This window comes from Odocoileus virginianus, chromosome 10 (assembly GCF_023699985.2).
Source record: "Odocoileus virginianus isolate 20LAN1187 ecotype Illinois chromosome 10, Ovbor_1.2, whole genome shotgun sequence".
NCBI lineage: Eukaryota > Metazoa > Chordata > Mammalia > Artiodactyla > Cervidae > Odocoileus > Odocoileus virginianus.
In genome coordinates this window covers 41040301-41057271 of record NC_069683.1, presented here as the reverse complement: position 1 = coordinate 41057271, position 16971 = coordinate 41040301, and the positions used below count along the sequence as shown (strand labels likewise).

The following is a 16971-nucleotide window of genomic DNA, read 5'->3' as shown; positions in this document are numbered from 1 at the left end:
CATGGACAGAGGAGCCTGGAGGGCTACAGTCCATGGGCTCAAAAAGGAGTCAGACATGACTTAGCAACTAAACCAATCAACACTATCAGAGGGGTAGGCATTCAAAGAAGCTAAAAGGTCAAAACTAGTTTCAACCTTAGGAAGTTCCGCATAAGCAAGTAATACATAAATTCATTTTAAAAGAAGAAAAAGGAAGAGACTGTATCAAATCTGTACCATATAGAGAACTAGAATGGTTTCTAACAACTTAACTAAACATAAGAATACCCAGACTAGAACATCTAGTCTACTAACTCCAAACAGTACAACACAGGAAGTCTATGAACTGCTATCTAAAATTCCTGAGGCCAGATGTGTTTCAGAATCTTCAAGATTTTAGAAAAGATATATGGCATATATGCAATACTATGTAACACCCATGAAGAGTATAATCAAATAGATGAATACTTCTTTATCAAAATCTATGAGTACTCATATTAAGTAAGCTAAGAAAAAAACTATAAACAGTCTTACTAGAATTCAAGCTAGGTTTCCATTTTTATAGATTTTGGATTTGGGAATTGTTGCAAGGGATTACAGATCTGTATGTCTACATTATTATCTGTACTATAAGGGTTACACTATCTCCCTTTAAAGATATTCTAGAGTGTATACACTACCACTTCATGGAATTTGTCAAATTACGAAATCTCAAAGCTACAACAAAAACAATATATTTTGACAATTATTCTCACCGCTTTGATTAGCATATCTAAATCTGTAGATTCAAACTTGTCAGGATTCATGTGGTTTAGATGATCAAATTGTTTTAGAAGAGCATGGTGGTCTATACCTGTATCTGAAAGAAAATGAGAAAACTGTAAACAATAAGTTACTAGAAGCTAGAATCATTAATTAATATAAATGATACATAAGAATAAAAATTTATATTTTATAAGAAAGCTCAACATTTTAGATTAAAGATTAATTTTTTTTAAGAATATTGTACACATTATTATTATAGGCAAAGATAATATCATTGAATCTGGAATGGAATACAATTTAATGTGTGCATTTTAATGTTATTTCAAGAAAGACTAGTTGACTATCAGTGTAACTTACAGTAAAAACTTTTTTCTTCTTTTTAATTTATTTTTTTATTGAAGGATAATTGCTTTATAGAATTTTGTTTTCTGTCAAACCTCAACATGAATCAGCCATTGGTATACATATATTCCCTCCCTTTTGAACCTCCCTCCCATCTCCCTCCCCATCCCACCCCTCTAGGTGGATATAGAGCCCCTGTTTGAGTTTCCTGAGCCATATAGCAAATTCCCATTCGCTATCTATTTTACTTATGGTGATGTAAGTTTCCATGTTACTCTTTCCATACATCTCACCCTCTCCTCCCCTCTCCCCATGTCCCAAATATCCATCAACAGGGTTCTGGTATATAAATTATGATATATATATATAATGGAAATATATGCAGCTGCTAAAAAAAAAAAAAAAGATGGTCTCTGCATATTAATACAGAAAGCTCTCCAAAATATATTATTAAAGGAAAAATAAACAGCACAAAATGTATATTGCATATATCTTTTGCATAAAAAGAGAGGAAAAATTAGAACTTTTATTTGTATTTGCTTATATATGAGTAAAGAAACTCAGGAAGGATGGTATTAGGGGGCAGTGGAAACTAATAATGTACAAAACTATCCAGGAACTTTCTTATACTCTCTTGTTTTAAACCATATGAATCTATTGCCTACTTTAAAAATTACACATACACCTCCCCCCAATCCCTGTGGCTCAGCTGGTAAAGAATCCACCCACAATGCAGGAGACCTGGGTTCAATCCCTGGGTTGGGAAGATCCCCTGGAGAAGGGAAAGGCTACCCACTCAATATTCTGGCCTGGAGAACTCCATGGCCTGTATAGTCCATGGGGTCGCAAAGAGTCGGAAACGACTGAGCGACTTTCACTTTCAAATTAAGAAACATTAAGCTCTTCTTCAAATTATCAGAAATTTTAACTCATAAATTGTGAATCAAGAAGAAAATATTCATAACTTTTCTAAGGATGTAAGACAGTTTACTTTAGATAATGAAATCTAGCCCCTGTCTTGGAATAAAGAAAACATTGCCAAGATTAAGGAGATGCTGCTGCTGCTGCTGCTAAGTCGCTTCAGTCGTGTCCGACTCTCTGCAACCCCATAGACGGCAGCCCACCAGGCTCCCCTGTCCCTGGGATTCTCCAGGCAAGAACACTGGAGTGAGATGCCATTTCCTACTCCAATGCGTGGAAGTGAAAAGTGAAAGTGAAGTCGCTCAGTCGTGTCCGACTCCTACCGACCCCATGGACCGCAGCCTACCAAACTCCTCCGACCATGGGATTTTCCAGGCAAGAGTACTGGAGTGGGGTGCCATTGCCTTCTCTGAGATTAAGGACGATGGAAGTTGTCTAAATGTAAAGAAATCTCAAGCCACCTTAGGCCTAGCTTTAAGGACAGAATTGCCTTGTGTGTCTGACTGCATGAAGTAGGATGGTATGAGTTAGTTCACCTCTCATTGATGTCCTTGGTTTCAGGATAATGAGTATTTGGTACTTGTTTTCTAAGTCTATTCACCAGCAGAGAGTTTATCCTCTACACTGAAGTGAAGTGAAGAAGTGAAGTGAAGTCGCTCAGTCATGTCCGACTCTTTGCGACCTCATGGACTGTAGCCTACCAGGCTCCTCTGTCCATAGGATTTTCCAGGCAAAAGTACTGGAGTGGGTTGCCATTTCCTTCCCCAGAGGATCTTCCCAACCCAGGCATCAAACCTGGGTCTCCTGCATTGTAGGAATATGCTTTACTGTCTGAGCCACGAGGGGTCCCCAACCTCCAGGAGCTAATGCCTGATGATCTGACATAGAATGAATGAATGAATGAAAGTCGCTCAGTTGTGTCTGACTCTTTGCAACCCCATGGACTATATGGCCTATGGAATTCTCTGGGCCAGAATACTGGAGTGGGTAGCCTTTCCCTTCTCCAGGGATCTAAGGTGAAAGCAAAGTAATAATAATAGAAATGTAGTATACATTAAATGTAAAGCACTTGATTCATCCTGAAATCATCCCCATCACCATCAGTTCATGGAAAAAATGTCTTCCACGAAACTGGTCCTTGGTACCAAAGAGTTTGGGGACCACTGCTCTACACAATTTCTCCAATATGATCCATTGACCAGAGGTACATGTTTAAAATGCATATTATTTATCCCCAGAATCAGCATATATAGAGATGAGATTCAGTAATTTGTATTTTTAAACTAGCTCCCCAGGTGACTTTTATGCAACTGGAGTTTAAAAACTGATATTCTGCCCTTAATAAATATTCAGATATTTACTGATGACAATGAACCACCCCGATAACCAACCTAAACAGGCATATTACAAGGATACAGGAGCCAACTTGAAGGGTATCTCACTTGCCAAATCTGGCCCCTGGGTTTTGATTCATAATTAGAAAGGCCATTCCAAGACAATAAAGGAATTCACTTATGTTTTCAACTTTGCTTTTATGGTTTTATTTTCTACACTGAAATCTTTGATTTACATAAGCACTTATCCTGATATATATGAGATATAAATCTAACTGTACCTTTTTCCAAATGGCTATCCAACTCTATTAAGACCACTTATTTTTTTAAATCTTTATCTAATAATGAGATACCACCTTTAATGCAAACTAAATTATATATGTATTTAATTTTATTTCTGGAATTTTTATTTTCTTTCACTGGTCCTTCTACTTACATGACAAAATCATAGAGTTCTAATGTCTGATGTTCAGTGATATGTTTTGATATCTAATATATCAAGTCCTTCTTCTTTGTTCTTCCTAAGAGGCATATTGCTTTTCTTGCTTATTTCCCTTTTCATATAAATTTTAAAATTAACTTTGCCAGTACCAGGGGAAAAATGTACATCTTTTTTATTTGGATCATGTTAAATTTATAAATTAACCTAGGAAGAATTGACATGTTTATAATGCTGAGTTTTGTATCAGAAAAATGCTATGTCTTCCTTGTTTTTTCAAATCTACTTTTGTGTCCTTCAGGAACATTTTCAAGTTTTTACCTGTAAGTCTTTCACATCTCTTAACAGGTTTATTTTGGGTATTTTATTTTTGTTTGTATTGTGAATAGTCTTCTCTTCCATTACATCTCCTAACTGGCTGTTCTTTGCACATATGAAAAAACACTGATTTTTATATATTGTTTGTGTGCATGCTAAGTTGTTTCAGTCAGATCTGACTCTTTGAGACCCTATGGACCATAGCCCACCAGGCTTCTCTGTTCATAAGATTCTCTAGGCAAGAATACTGGAGTGGATGCATGAGACAAGTGTTCAGGCCTGGTGCACTGGGAAGACCCAGAGGAATAGGGTGGAGAGGGAGGTGGGAGGGGGGATCGGGATGGAGAATACATGTAAATCCATGGCTGATTCATGTCAACGTATGACAAAAACCACTACAATATTGTAAAGTAATTAGCCTCCAACTAATAAAAATAAATGAAAAAAAAAAAAAAAGAATACTGGAGTGGGTTGCCATTCCGTCCTCCAGGGTATCTTCCCTAAAGATACCCTGGGATTAAATTTGTGTCTCTTACATCTCCTGCATTGGCAGGAGGGTTCTTTACCACTAACACCACCTGGGATGCCCTCTGTATATTGTTTACCTTGCTGAATATTCCTGTTGTATATACTAAGTTTTTCAGACAATTACATTGAGTTTTCCAAGCACCTATTATCTGCAAATAGAGATGGTTTTATTGCCTACTTTCCATTTACTTCACCTCCAATTTTTTCATTTGTATAATTGCTTTGATTAATACCTCCAATACAATACTAATTAGTAGTGGTGACATAGCAAGCATCATTGTTTTGTTTCTAATTTTAGTTAAAATACACATTTCTGTTTCTCCAATAAGTATGTATAGCTGAGCAGGACATATGTGATCATGTTACAGAAATATCTACTGATTACTATTTTATAACTTTTAAAAAATTAATTAGGTGTGTTAATTCCTGTCAAATGCCTTTTCTGAATATATGGAGGTGATCATATGAACTTTCTTTGAGAATATCTTCACATTTCAAAAACTCTGCTTCTTAGCTGTGTGATCTCCTCATAGTCTAAAATTAGAATATGGGAGGATAAATAGGCAGAGCCAGAGGAGTTTTAGAGCAGTGAAACTACTCTGTATGATACTATAATGGTAGACACATGTCATTATAAATTTACCTGGACCCATAAACCAAGAGTGAAATATAAACTATGGATTTGGGGGTATCATGATATGTCAGTGTAGGTTCATCAGTTGTTGGGAGATGTTGGTATTGGGGTAGGCTGTGAACGTTTGGAGACAGGGGGTATATGGGAAATATCTGTACCTTCCCCTCAATCTTGCTATGAACCTTATATTGTACCAAAAACAAATATCTTAATTTTTAAAGAAAAATTGAGGGGAATTCCCTAGTGGTCCAGTGTTTTAGAGTCCACACTTTCAATGCAGAGAGCCCAAGTTCGATCCTTGGTCAGGGAACTAGATCCTGCGTGCCACAGTGAAGTTCAAAGATACCCCCATGCCACAACTAAGACCAGGCACAGCCAAAGAAACACATAAATAAATAAATATAATTTTTTTAAAAATACAAATTTGAAAGATTTATTCCAATTCATTATTTGTCCTTTGACTCTGAAAGTTCTTTTGTCACCAAAAAATTTTTTCTTCCTGTATCTACATATATAATAATTTATAATATTAGATTTCCTAAAAAGTTAATCTTGCATTCCTAAAATAAATCCACTTGCTATGACAGAGTATTCTTTTAACATCCAATTATTTTGGTTTTGGCATCAACACACGATAAGAGTGTGGAAGCTTCCTTCTTCATTTGTGCTCTGGAATACTTTAAATAGCACTGACAATCTGCTCTCTAATGGTTTAGCGGAATTGCCTTTGGCATTGTCTGAACCTGGTGTTTTTGTGGAGCTAGCTTTGACAATTTTTATATTTCATCTATGAAAATTGTTCTATTTAGTTTCTCTCCCCTACTTTCTTTTGGTCTTCTTTGATGTTATTTTTCCTCTTTAAAGCAATGGCTTAATTCATTACTTTTCAATCTTCCTTTTTTGATATAATTATTTAAGGGCAATCATTCTGATTTTTGAATGACATTTTGAAAATTAAGAGAAGTCAAATCAACTCTAACATTAAATTTTGACTAAAGGAACATGGTCTGTAAACTGACCTCAAAACCAAATATTGGAATTTTCAGACCTTTTCTTTAGCACTTACCTTGAAAAGAATCTAATTTAGCTTTAATCAGCATTCTTAACCTTGCCACTTCTTGTCTTTTCAGTTCATCAAGTTTTGTCCTCACATGGTGACTTACTAAATCCAGTTCTTTGCTTAGCCTCCCACTCTGTTAACAAAAATGAAAAAGTAATGTTATCTATAATATTACATTTTTAGATAAGATATAATATGTCTAAAATAGGGTTATGATAAAGTAGTGATAAATACTTTGACTAATTGAGATAAATTTGATATTACAAACATTTCTTTCAGAAGAAATTCAGTTTGTAACTCTAAATTAAGACATCTAACAGCCATAATTAAAGCAAAAACAAGAAACTCAAAAAGTAACTTAAATTGTAAAATGGTGTGGCCACTTTGGAAAACAATTTGACAATTTCTCAAAAAGTTAAACACTGAGTTACCATATGATCCTGCAAATCCATTGCTAGATATATACCTAAAGAGTAGAAACATATGTTCACATAAAGTCTTAAATATGAATGTTCACAGCAGCATTTTTCACACTAGCCAAAAAAGTAGAAATAACCCAAATGCCCATCAACTGACGAATTGATAAAATATGGAATATCCAACATATGCTACAATATGCTGAACATTGAAACCACTATGCTAAGTCAAAGCAGCCAAGCACAAAAGGCCAAATTTTGTATAATTCCACTCATATGAAATGTACAGAACAGGCAAAACCACAGAGATAGAAAGTAGATTAATGTTGGCCAGGGGCTGAGGAGAGGAAAGGAAGAGACTGCTTAATGGTTATAGGGTTTCATTTTAGAGGAAATAAAATTGTTCTAAAATTAGATAGTAGTGATGGTTATGTAACTCTGTACATATATGAAAAGCACTGCATTGTACACTTTAAAGGGGCAAATTTTATGGTATATTAATTATATTTTGATAAAGCTTTTTTAAGTAACATGGCTTCCTTAAGCTTTAGTCATTCCATATATAAAAAACCTATCAAAATTCATCTTTTTTAGATTGTCTCCTTTGATTACTTGTTCCATAGATGAATATATACGTGCTTCAAAATTTAAGAAACAAAATAGTTGGTGGTTTACTTTCTCTTGTTTATAAATGCATTTGCAATCATAAACTGCAAGTCTAGCTAGCAATCAGGCACACAAACCCTTCAGGCTTGAGTCAAGGGTGCCTGCTGAGGAAGGGAAGGGAAAGAAACTCCACAAGGGACACCGAGAAAGAATGTTCAGAGTGGGGAAAGGAGAGCCAAGAGAATAGTTTATTGTTACAGAAGCAAAAAGAGCAGTATATTTCAAGGAGAGATGGTCACTATTATTGATAAAACAATAGTTCTCAAGCAGAAGCACCAACGTCCCTTGGGAACACCAGATCCGCAGGCCCTAGACTTACTGAATCATAAAATTGGGAGGTGGGGCCCAGAAATCCATTTTAACAATTCAAAATTTTGAGAACCACTGAGATAAAATAAAGGAGTCCAGTAAGAAGAGGAATAGAATGTGTTCACTAGGAAGTCATGACATCCTTCACAAAAGTACACTCGGGGAAGTGGCACAGGCAATGTCATGATCCTCCCAGTTAGCAATGTTCGGTAAGGGAAGAAATGTAGTATGAGGCTCCTTTCAAAGTGCTTAGCTGAAAAGGAAAGGACAACTTCTAACTTTTTTCTCCAGTTTTTCCTGAGAAAAGAGGAACTGCCTAGCTGTTTGAAATGATTCTGTTGTGTTGGGATTTGTTGTCTAGCTTTATTCATTTCTTTTTCATTAAATAACAGTTTAACTTACTCCATTTTTTCTCCCCGCCTCCCCAATCCAACCTCATAAAGAAAAGGAATTGACTGTGAAAGGAAGACAGTTATAAAAGTATTCCCATACCAAATAAGCCAAGCTAGCTGCCTTTTTCCCCCTGGTTATTTCTATAGTAACTCCCATTATCCACATTTTTGTTGGTCCTCAAATAATGCTCTTAGTCCTAACTGAAGTATTGTAGATAAGAGACACTGAAAGGTCTCTATTATATATCATTCATCCCAGGAAATTAGTTCCATAGCTCAAATAAATTTTTCAAGGAAACACAAGATTATTCAGGGGATTGTGGGTATTATCTAAGTGAAATAAGTTAGGCAGAGAAAGAAAAATGCTGCCGGACATATGTGGAATCTAAAAAAACAGAACAAACCAACTAAACCAAATGAAAAATAGACACACACATGCAGAGAACAAACTGGTGGCTGCCAGAGTGGAGGGAGGTTGGGGAAGAAATGAAATGGGTGAAGGGGATCAAGAGGTACAAACTCCCAGATATAAAATAAATAAGCCATGGGGATGTAATACACTACATGGGCTGTGCAGTCAATAATACTGTATTAATTTTGTGAGGTGACAGATGGTTACTAGACCTATATTTCCCAAAGTGTACAAATGTCAAATCACTATGTCCTAAACATTAAACTGATATAATACCATATGTCAAATATATGTCATTTTTTTTTTTAAAAAGGGAATTCTCAAATAAAATAAAATAAAGATAATTCAAGGGAATTATTGGCATAAGGCTGCTACCATTCTCCCAGAAAAGTTCACAGCTTCTAAGAGGAAAGCTGTGAACTAAAAGCTACACACAGGCTCTGATAGTAGCCACAACCCTATGCAGTCAGCCTTTCAAAAGGGGCCCAGACCAGGGACAGAAACTAAAATAAGAAGGATGCTTGGATCCAGAATGTTTCCTTCAAATGAAGTTCTCTAGTTCTGATTCTAGAAACAGCTGAGATAATTTTTTAGGAAAGTTAAAAACAGATAAGAATAATATAAGCAAACCAATAAAACTATCTTGAGAGATATTACTCAAAGTTTAAAATTAAATCATTGGATTTTTTTTTTTTTTTAACTTCTGACTCTAAGATAAACCAAATTAAATGGATTCATTACCCTTCAAGGATGGGCTTCCCTGGTGGCTCAGATGGTAAAGAATCTCCCTCAAGGCAAGAGACCCGAGTTCAAGCCCTGGGTCAGGAAGATCCCCTGGAGAAGGAAATGGCAACCCACTCCAGTATTCTTGCCTGGAGAATCCCATGGACAGAGGAGTCTGGTGGGCTACTGTCCAAGGGGTCACAAAGAGTCGGACACAACTGAGAGACTACGCTTTCACTTTCACCCTTCAAGGATGGGCTTTAAAAGAATCTCTCATGTCAGATCTTGTTTTTGCAACCTCTTTTCTTTATTATGAGTACTAAGGAGAGGTCTAGGACTAAGATAATGTCTAATAAATGGGGTTCTTAGGACAGAGGCTAATTAAACCTCCCCTATTAAGATAAGATATGGGCCATTACATCCTCTATTAATCTGGATCTAATTAAACACCAGAACTAAACTAACTCTAAACCTTTGAATAGCTTCCTGCTGGCCTCCCATCATGTTTCAAGTCTCTTACCATGATGTACAAGACCCTCTATCATCTAGCCCATGATTCCTTCCAATCTCATCTTGAGGCCAATTATGGCCTCCATTTCCCAGGCTAGCTTCCAGAAACATTTGCTACTTCCAGGTTCCTATATATCTTCTGCACCTTGGCCTGGGATGTTTCCCAGTCTTTCTCCTTTTCTGAGCCACATCTTTAAGCAATAGACATAATCTCTAGGAAGAGAAATATGACCCACCTTCCCCCACTGAATTAGGTGTCCAATCTTATATCTCCAAAATACATTATACACTTATCACATATTCATTGTAGTAATCTTTTTCTCGGTATTAGTCTCCCTTGAGGGTTCTTTAAGGGCTGCGAATGAGACTCATCTTTGTAATCCCAATACTTAGCTCAGTGTCTGGCCTGCTTAAATATTTGTCAAACAATTATTTAATTACATTTACCTTTATTTCCTCTATGTCTGCTTTCTGGAGCTTTTCTCTGAAATGACTATCTGTTTCCAGCACATCAATCACTTGCTTGAGGTATTCATCATAATAAAGTCCAGTATCCTTCAAATTAAGAAACAAACAATAACTCTTCTGAAAGTTTTTCCTTCCCTGTATCTAAAGATCTCAATCCTAAAAAACAAACAAAAAACAAATGTCTAGAAAAATGGTACTGAGACAAACCTACTTTGATAGTTTTGGCAAAGTTAAAAAACTGTATTCTCAAATGAAGAACATTGTATCAGAACCAATGTCATGTTTTACTCCTATGTAAAAGCCAATTTTCTATATCGCTTAGACAATGTAGACTTAACCAATAATATTAAAATTATTGAGTTTACCCCATTGTCACCTGTCTCCTTTATTGTTATCATAATACAATGTTTTCTTGGCTGGTTATCTCCATCTTGGAAATATATTATGGTTAATTCTCTTATATACTATCTAATATACTAACTAGATATATATATATAAAACATAACTATGTTAAATAAATTTTGTCTAATATTAAACAACAACATATACTTATTCATTATACATTTTACTACTTTTTGAAAAATAGTTCCTAAATTTCCAATTTTATAAGTAACAAATCTTAGCAATATTTTAGTTAAAATTCTTCCCACCAGGTTATCTTTGTCATTTCACTTACTGGTGGTTCTATCTTTGCACTGTCCACAGGCTGAGCAGATTTTACTTTTGTCTTGTCTATGTCTATAGGCACAGCTTCAAGAGTAGTAAGCGCGCACGTAACCAAGAGAAAACAACATTGTGGAAGGATGGTCCTCCACTTCATCTGAAATAAAGGCAAAATCATATTAAGGTTCTGAAAAAACATTTTCAAACTATATGTATATATATATATATACACCACATTACCACATTAGTACCACATTAATAATACCACAATTAATAATATAATATATTTGACTTTAGGGAGCTTAATTCTAGGAATTCCAGAATTCTAGGAAAGGGGTTAAGAATAGATTATAACATCAAAAATAATGCTTAAAATATCACTAAAGAAAATCAGGAAAGAAATGCTTTTCAGCTAAGATTAAAAAGACAAGTAAACAAAATTTTAAAGTTTAAACTGCTTATATAAGAAAACATTTGGTTAATTTAAAAAGCTTCAAATAAAGGTGGTAATGAGGGACTCAATTTTTTAAAAAATAAATAGCCCAAGTTTAAGAAAGGGAGAAGGGAAAACTATATATATTTTTTTTCTCAATTAAAATACTAAAGAGCCAAAATTACTTCTGGATATGGTATTTAAATTAGCTTTGATCTAATTTTGAAAGTAATTGGCTCTATGAACATAAATTGATTTAAAAAGACAAATAACTGGCTGAAAATATTCTCTTAACCTCACCAGACATTATTTTATCATAGCCAATGTTGTTCATTGTCCAGTTGTTAAATCATGTCCGATTTTTTGTGACCCCATGGACTGCAGCGTGCCAGGCTTCCCTGTCCTTCACTATCTCCTGGAGTTTGATCAAACTCATGTCCATTAAGTCGGTGATGCCATCCAACCAACTCATCCTCTGTTGCCCTCTTCTCCTCCCATATATGACAAAGTTCTTTTTGGTCAATAATTTTTCAAATAAATAGGTCAATAAAATATCAAGCAGGATGTAACAGGGTTGAAGCAAAAGAGTAACAACTAGTGCTGATCCCAGAATATTATTCAAATCTTGGACATCCCTGGTGTTCCAGTGGTTAAGAATCCATCTTGCAAGGCAGAGGACATCAGTTCAATCCCTGGTCCAGGGAGATCCCACATGCCACTGAACAACTAAGCCTATGTGCCACAACTACTGAGCCCATGTGTTGCAACTACTGAAGCCTGTATGCCTAGACCCTGTGCCCTGCAGCAAGACAGCCACAACAGTGAGAAGTCCAAGCACCACAGCTAGAGAGTAAGCCCTGCTCTCCAGCTAGAGAAAGCCTGCACACAGCAACCAAGGGCTAGTGCAGCCCAAAATAAATAAATTAATTAAAAATATATATATTGTTCAAATCTTGCTTATTAATTTTCTACTTCATAAGGATATTTGTAGCTCCAGAAGATCTACTATAAGAATTAGAATGAATGAAAAGCTCATTCTTAATTTATTTGATACACATAGACTGATAATAGGATCCAAGTCAAAAATAATGGTCTGACCGTCAATCTGGAATATACATTATTTAATTCAGAGACTTCCAAACTTAGCTGGCCATGGACTTTTTTTTAAGCAACACATCTTTATCCACAGAATCCAGTCTGGAAGAATACACTGCCTCATTTTCACCACAACCCTAGGTAGTATATAGCAGTGGCTCATTTTACAGATGAAGAAATTTTTAATGGAAATAATTCACTCACACAGCATTGTCTTGAATTAACAAAATCACTAGAATTCACATTTTAGTGCTATTTCTAGTATATAAAAATTTTTAGCATCATTATTGAGATACAATTCACTTGCCATAAAATTCTTTCATCTAAGGTACAGGATTTGTCTATTCTATAAAGATGTTACTCAAAGTCGAGTTCTCAAACCTAAAGGATAAAATCATCTGGGAGCTTGTTGGAAATGCAGATTCTCAGGTTGCACCCAAGACTTCTGGAGTCAGAATCTCTGGGGTGGGACCCTGGAATCTGTTTTAACAAACATTCCACGTGATCCCTACATACGGATACTCAAGTCCAAGACTCACTCTTCTCTAGGACACTAGTCCTTCAACACGACTGTTGTGAGTAAATGTTACTTATAATGAAATGTTTGGGAGATGCTGGCTCAATGAAGTTAAATATGTTCCCATCTTCATAAGACTTTTAGAACTTGAGACGGGCTATTCAGCATTAGGAATCTCTAACAGAAGGATGATTTGTTTTCCCACAGAATCTTTTCCCGGCCATGAATCACCTCCTCTTTTCACAACGATTTTTTATGATAACAAAGGTTTATTTCTTATTTCATGCTTCATGCCCACTATAGGTATATGCTTTGCTTTTGTTCTTTTGAGATATAATTTACATGCTATAAAACTTACCCTTTTCAATCACACAATTCAGTGGTTTTTAATATATTCACAAGGCTGTGTGATTATCAACATTATCCAGTTTCAGAACATTTTCATCACACCAAGAAGAAACCACATACCTATTAGCAGTCACTCCCCATTTCTCCTATTCTCTCAGTCTGTGGCAACCATAAATCTGCTTACAGTCTATATAGATTTGCCTACTCTGGACATTTTATATAAATGGAATCATATAACATATGGTCTTTTTTATATCTGGTTTTTTTCATATAGCATTATGCTTTCAAGGTACAACCATGTTGTAACATGAATCAGCACTTCATTCTTTTTTTTTACAGCTGAATAGATATTCTACTGTATGGATATTCTACATTTTGTTTATCAGTTCATCAGTTGATGAAAATTTGGCTTATTTATGCTTTCTTTTTTTATTAAAGATTACAATAAATGGTCTCCTTTTTTGTTGTTGCTTTAAATTTTTATTTATTGGTCACACTCAGTCTTTGTTGCTGTGAGTGGGCTTTCTCTAGTTGCAGGGGGTGGGGGCTACTCTTCATTGCAGTGCACATGCTTCTCATTGTGGTGGCTTCCCTTGCTGCAGACACAGGTTCTAGGCTCCAGGGCTCAGTAGCTGCGGCTCTTAGGCCCTAAAGCATGGGCTTAGTAGTTCTGGCACACAGGTTTAGTTGCTCCACAGCATGTGGAATCTTCCCAGACCAGGAATTGAACTCGTGTCTCCTGTACTGGCAGGAAGATTCTTAGCTACTGCACCACCAGGGAAGTCTTATTTCTACTTTTTTTGGTTAGTATGAATAATACTACGATGGATATTTATGTTCCAGTTACTGTGTTTGACACAACGACTTGAATTCTTTTTGTTGTATATCTAGGAGGATAATTGCTAGATCAATTCTGTAACTCCATTTATAATTTCTTGAGGAACTGCCAAACTGTTTTCCATGGCAGCTATATCTTTTCCCACTACCACCAGCACTATATAAGGGCCCTAATTTCTGCATCCTCGCTAACACATACTATTTATTGTCTATCTTTTATCATAGCTAACCTACCGGGTGTGAAGCAGTATCTTATCGTGAGTTTGATTTGCGTTTTATTGGCTACTGATGTTGACCATCTTTTCAAGTATTTATTAGCAATACCTTTTACCTTTTAAAAAATTAATTTAAAAAGTGTGAGTTAGTTTTTTTTTTAGTTCTGAATTGAAATTTTTGTTTACCTTTTCCAAGTCCCCTATGCCACTGTAAACAGGCTGGCCAAACGACTATTAGACAACACTACAGTTTTAAGTGTAATCACGACTGAAAAGCCCAAGTTATGACTTAACTGCTCAAGTCAACTTTGATGTCTTCTACATATACTTCTGGGGCTTAATTGAGTCTCAATGGCCCCTAACATAGTACACATATAGTTAGAAAATGAATAATTGCTAAAATGATTTGGGCATGTGTGCTAAGTTGCTTCAGTCATGTCCGACTCTTTGTGACCCCATGGACTGTAGCCCACGAGGCTCCTCTGTCCATGGGATTCTCCAGGCAAGAACACTGGAGTGGGTTGCCATTTCCTCCTCCAGGGGCTCTTCCCGACCCAGGGATGGAACCTGCATCTCCTGCAGCTCCTGCACTGTAGCCGGACCCTTTACCACTAAGCCACCAGGGAAGCTAAAAATGATTTGAATAGTCTCTATGTGCATGTGGAAAGTCAGCTCAGTGTTATACCTCCATAACTTCATTTTGCAAACCCCACCAGGAACTGTGACTGCTATCACTTGATACAGTCAATCCAGAGTTTAAAAGACCCTTTCACACAGACTCCTTCCTCCACCCTGGGTTCATCTCCAATGTTCCTCAGGCTCTCCTTTTCCCACCACACAACACATACATTAATAAACAGTTCTGCTTAGCAACTGGAAGCTATGTTTCATGCTGTTAAATATGCCCTTTTTTATAGTGTCCACCTTTACTTCAATACACAATAGAAGCCTGAGAGTAATAAAAATAAACCTTAGTTAAATACAGTCTTGGAAGTGGAATCCCTTCACCAATTTGTCATTTCTACTCTCTCAATCTTCCTTCAAGTATATCATAAAATGAAGAGAGTCACGGAGGAATGTGTTTGTATATATGAAAATGTGTGCATGTGTCCTGATAGCATCTCAAAGTGACAAAAAGTGTCTGAGAATCTGCTCTAAAATAGTGGATGAGTTTATGGTACAGAAACATTTAACTGAGTCCTAGGCTTATTATGAACAGCAACAGAAACCATCTATTGAGTGTCTACTATGTACTTCCCTGGTGACCCAGCTGGTAAAGAGTCCCCCTGCAAAGCGGGAGACCTGGGTTCGATCCCTGGGTTGGGAAGATCCCCTGGAGAATGGAACGGCTACCCACTTCAGTATTCTGGCCTGGAGAATTCCATGGACTGTATAGTCCATGGGGTCACAAAGAGTCGGACAGGACTGAGCGACTTTCACCCACCCACACACACACACACACACACACACACACTACGTACTAATCAGTATGCTAAATTCTTTTATTACATTAATTTAATTCTTACAATAGCCCTGTGAAATAAATACTATTATTCCCATTTTAAAGTACAGTAATCTGAAACATATCAGTTAAAAATTTTGAGCTGGGTCACATGGCAGTAAGTGGTAGATCCAGAGTTTGGACCTGGGAGTGACTGAAAGCCTATGTCCAAAGCCTATGTCTGCTTTTAAGCAGTGATTCTCAAAGCATGGTGGTCCCTGAGCCAGCAGCACCAGCACCACTTGGGAATTTTTTAGAAATGCAAATTATCAGGGCTTATTCCAGATCATCTAAATCAGAGAATCTTTGAGGGAGGTGGGGGGTGAGGGATGCAAAGTCTATTTTAACAAGTGGTTACAGCTAACATTTGAAAACATACTGCTTCCCTTAGCTCTGTTATTCATAAACCTCCTCTGCAATGGGAGACAAAGAGAATGCTTATCTGAAAAGTAAATTTGGATCTTCAAGGAAAAGAAAAATGGATGATACTACCATGTGTAAAATAGCTACTAGGAAGATGCTCTCTAGTACAGGGAGTTAGCGTGGTGCTCTGTGATGATCTAGAGGGATGACGGGGGAGGTGGGAGGCTCAAGGGGAAGGGAATGCATGCATGCTAAGTCACTTCAGTCTCTTTGCAACCCCATGGACTGTAGCCCACCAGGTTCCTCTGTCCATGGAATTTTCCAGGCAAGAATACCGAAGTGGGTTGCCATTTCCTTCTCCAGGGGATCTTCATGACCCAGGGATCAAATCCCATATCTCTTAAGTCTCCTGCATTGGCAGACAGGTTCTTTACCACTAGCAGGAAGTAGAAGCCTCAAAAGGGAGGGGATATATGTACACATATAACTGATCCACTTTGTAGTACAGCAGAAACTAACACAATATTGTAAAGCAGTTAAACTCTAATTTTTTTAAAAGGTGTTATACCTAAGAAGAGTTAGGCAAATTAAATTTAGGTGTATACACTATCCACTTGCTGTAAGACCTTAGTATTATTTATGCTCTTAGATTCTATTAGTAGTTAATTCCATTGAATAAAGTGTAGATCTTTTCTGCTACATTATCAGAAATACTAATAAAATTGCTTGTATTCACAACAATTGTAAGAAATGATTAAGCTATATGATTTATAAATGCCTTTA

At 36.4% G+C, this 16971-nt stretch overlaps 1 protein-coding gene across 4 annotated transcripts in view; it reads right to left on the bottom strand.

Annotated features, from left to right (window-relative positions):
- Nucleotides 1–16971, bottom strand: part of NUCB2 (nucleobindin 2) — a 60657-nt gene that overhangs the window by 29496 nt on the left and 14190 nt on the right. For all 4 annotated transcript variants that reach the window (XM_020904691.2, XM_070473439.1, XM_070473441.1 and 1 more), the window contains exons 3-6: nt 10893–11036; nt 10196–10303; nt 6327–6453; nt 735–838 (exon numbers count right to left, since the gene is read on the bottom strand). In XM_020904691.2, coding sequence (XP_020760350.2) covers nt 735–838; nt 6327–6453; nt 10196–10303; nt 10893–11036 — 483 coding nt within the window. The remainder of the gene's footprint in view (nt 1–734; nt 839–6326; nt 6454–10195; nt 10304–10892; nt 11037–16971) is intronic.